The sequence below is a fragment of the Octodon degus genome, unplaced genomic scaffold, assembly GCF_000260255.1.
Source record: "Octodon degus isolate 3935 unplaced genomic scaffold, OctDeg1.0 scaffold00032, whole genome shotgun sequence".
In the NCBI taxonomy this organism is placed as follows: domain Eukaryota; kingdom Metazoa; phylum Chordata; class Mammalia; order Rodentia; family Octodontidae; genus Octodon; species Octodon degus.
Window position 1 is genome coordinate 3,009,847 of NW_004524608.1, and position 1,819 is coordinate 3,011,665.

A 1,819-nucleotide genomic window follows, 5' to 3' on the forward strand; every position below is an offset into this window, starting at 1 on the left:
TGCAGCTGCTGGATGGGCCGTGCGAGCCTGGGGACAATGGTGGTGGTGGAGGTGGCTCCAAGTCAGAGCCAGTGGCCAAGAGGCAGGGCTCCAAGGACCTGCTGGGGAAGCCGCAGCTCTACGACACCCCGTACGAGCCCAGCCTGGAGGGGAAGGCGCGGCCTGCAGACAGCCGGCTGCCTGAGGATGACGAGAGGCCTGCGGCTGAGTATGAGCAGCCCTGGGAGTGGAAGAAGGAACAGCTGGCACGTGCGCTGTCAGGTGAGCACCACGGCCAGGCCACCCTCTCCCCAAACTAAGTCTCCTTTAAATGGACCCATAGTGGTGCACACCATACTGGGTATCTGTGTTGTTCACATACGTATATGCGCTGTGTAATGATCAGCTAGGAAATTGACAAAGCTATCAGCTTGGTCATGCTCCTCGTGCCATCTAAAATCCTTAATCTATCTCAGCCTGGTTTGATGGTGCACACCTGTAATCCCAGCATTCTGGGCAGTTGAGGCAGGAGAACTACAGTGAGTTCAAGGCCAGCTTGAGCTACATGGTGAGTTCAAGACCAGCCCAGGGGGCCTGCCCATTAGCTCAGTTGTTTAAGTGACTGCTTAAACAAGAGTCAGGTTAGGATGCTGTGGTTCAATCCCCACAACTCATGCTAACCAGACCTGCCCTAAAGGCATTCTGAGACCAAAAAAAAAATCCTTCTACCTTGGGGCCAGGGAGATGGCTCAGTAGAATAAGCACTTGCATGGCAAGCGCAAAGGCATGAGTTCAATCCCCAGGTCTGTCAAAAAAAAAAGGCCAGCCCAGAGTATATAAGGAAACCCTGTCTCAAAAAAACAGATTAACTCTTCCTAAAGGAATCAGCTCTTCAAGGGTGAATTTATTTTTATTGTTTTGGATATAAGGCTCACCAAGTTGCCCAGACTGGTCCAGAACTTTGAGGCTCAAATTTTCCTCCCAGTTCAGCCCCTGGTTAGCTGGGACTACAAGTTGGACCACAGGCCAGGGTCCAGTGTTGATGTAACTTAGGAGAAAGTTGATAATTAAGCTGTCAGTAGATGCTAGTCATCCACCCCCCCCAAAAAAAAAGTTTTCTTCATTTGGCTGACTACTTAATTTCTTTTGTCCTTCATTTAACATTTTAGGGACATCTTTTCCCACTACCTGTAAATCCAGGTTCACAGTGAACAGCAGAGCCAATATATAGGGAGAACAGGGGAGAACGTACCTGACCTATCACTGAAGAACATTTGAGCCAGTTTCTGCGTCATTTTAATTCAGTTCTCAAGCTGCCCCCACGGGGTACCTGCTGTTTCTCGGTGCCACAGCATGTGCTGCCGTTGGATCTTAGGCTTCCGTCCTGCCCGAATGTCAGAGCCCCCTGAGAGCACTGCACAGTGGTTTCTGTTTTCGAGTTGGTTTTTCTTTTCTTTCCTTTTTTTATGCATTTAGTACAGGGTCTGCAGTCTCACTGCACGGATCCGACTCAGGGAGCCTCCTATTTTCAATTTCCCAAGAGCTAGGATTTCAGGCGCCTACCACCGTGCCAGCTGCCGTCTCAGTGCACCCCAGGGGAGGGGCCGGCCTAGCACACTGGGGATTGAACCCTTGTTCCTGCATCTGCCTAAGCATGCGCTTTAATCCACTAAGCTATATAGCCAGCCTCTTTTTTTTTTTTTTTTTCATTTTTTAAATTTGTTTTCTGTTTTCTTTCTTCTATTTTCTTCTTTATTGGTTGATTGCATTTTATGGTTTTGTTTTTGGTACCCCGAATTGAACTCAGGGCCTTGCTGGGCAGATACTATGCCATTGAGCT

At 48.9% G+C, this 1,819-nt stretch overlaps 1 protein-coding gene across 1 annotated transcript in view; it reads left to right on the forward strand.

Annotated features, from left to right (window-relative positions):
- The window catches only part of She (Src homology 2 domain containing E), a 24,292-nt gene that overhangs the window by 16,914 nt on the left and 5,559 nt on the right, over positions 1 to 1,819 (forward strand). The window contains exon 4 of the mRNA XM_012514415.2: positions 6 to 261. Coding sequence (XP_012369869.2) covers positions 6 to 261 — 256 coding nt within the window. The remainder of the gene's footprint in view (positions 1 to 5; positions 262 to 1,819) is intronic.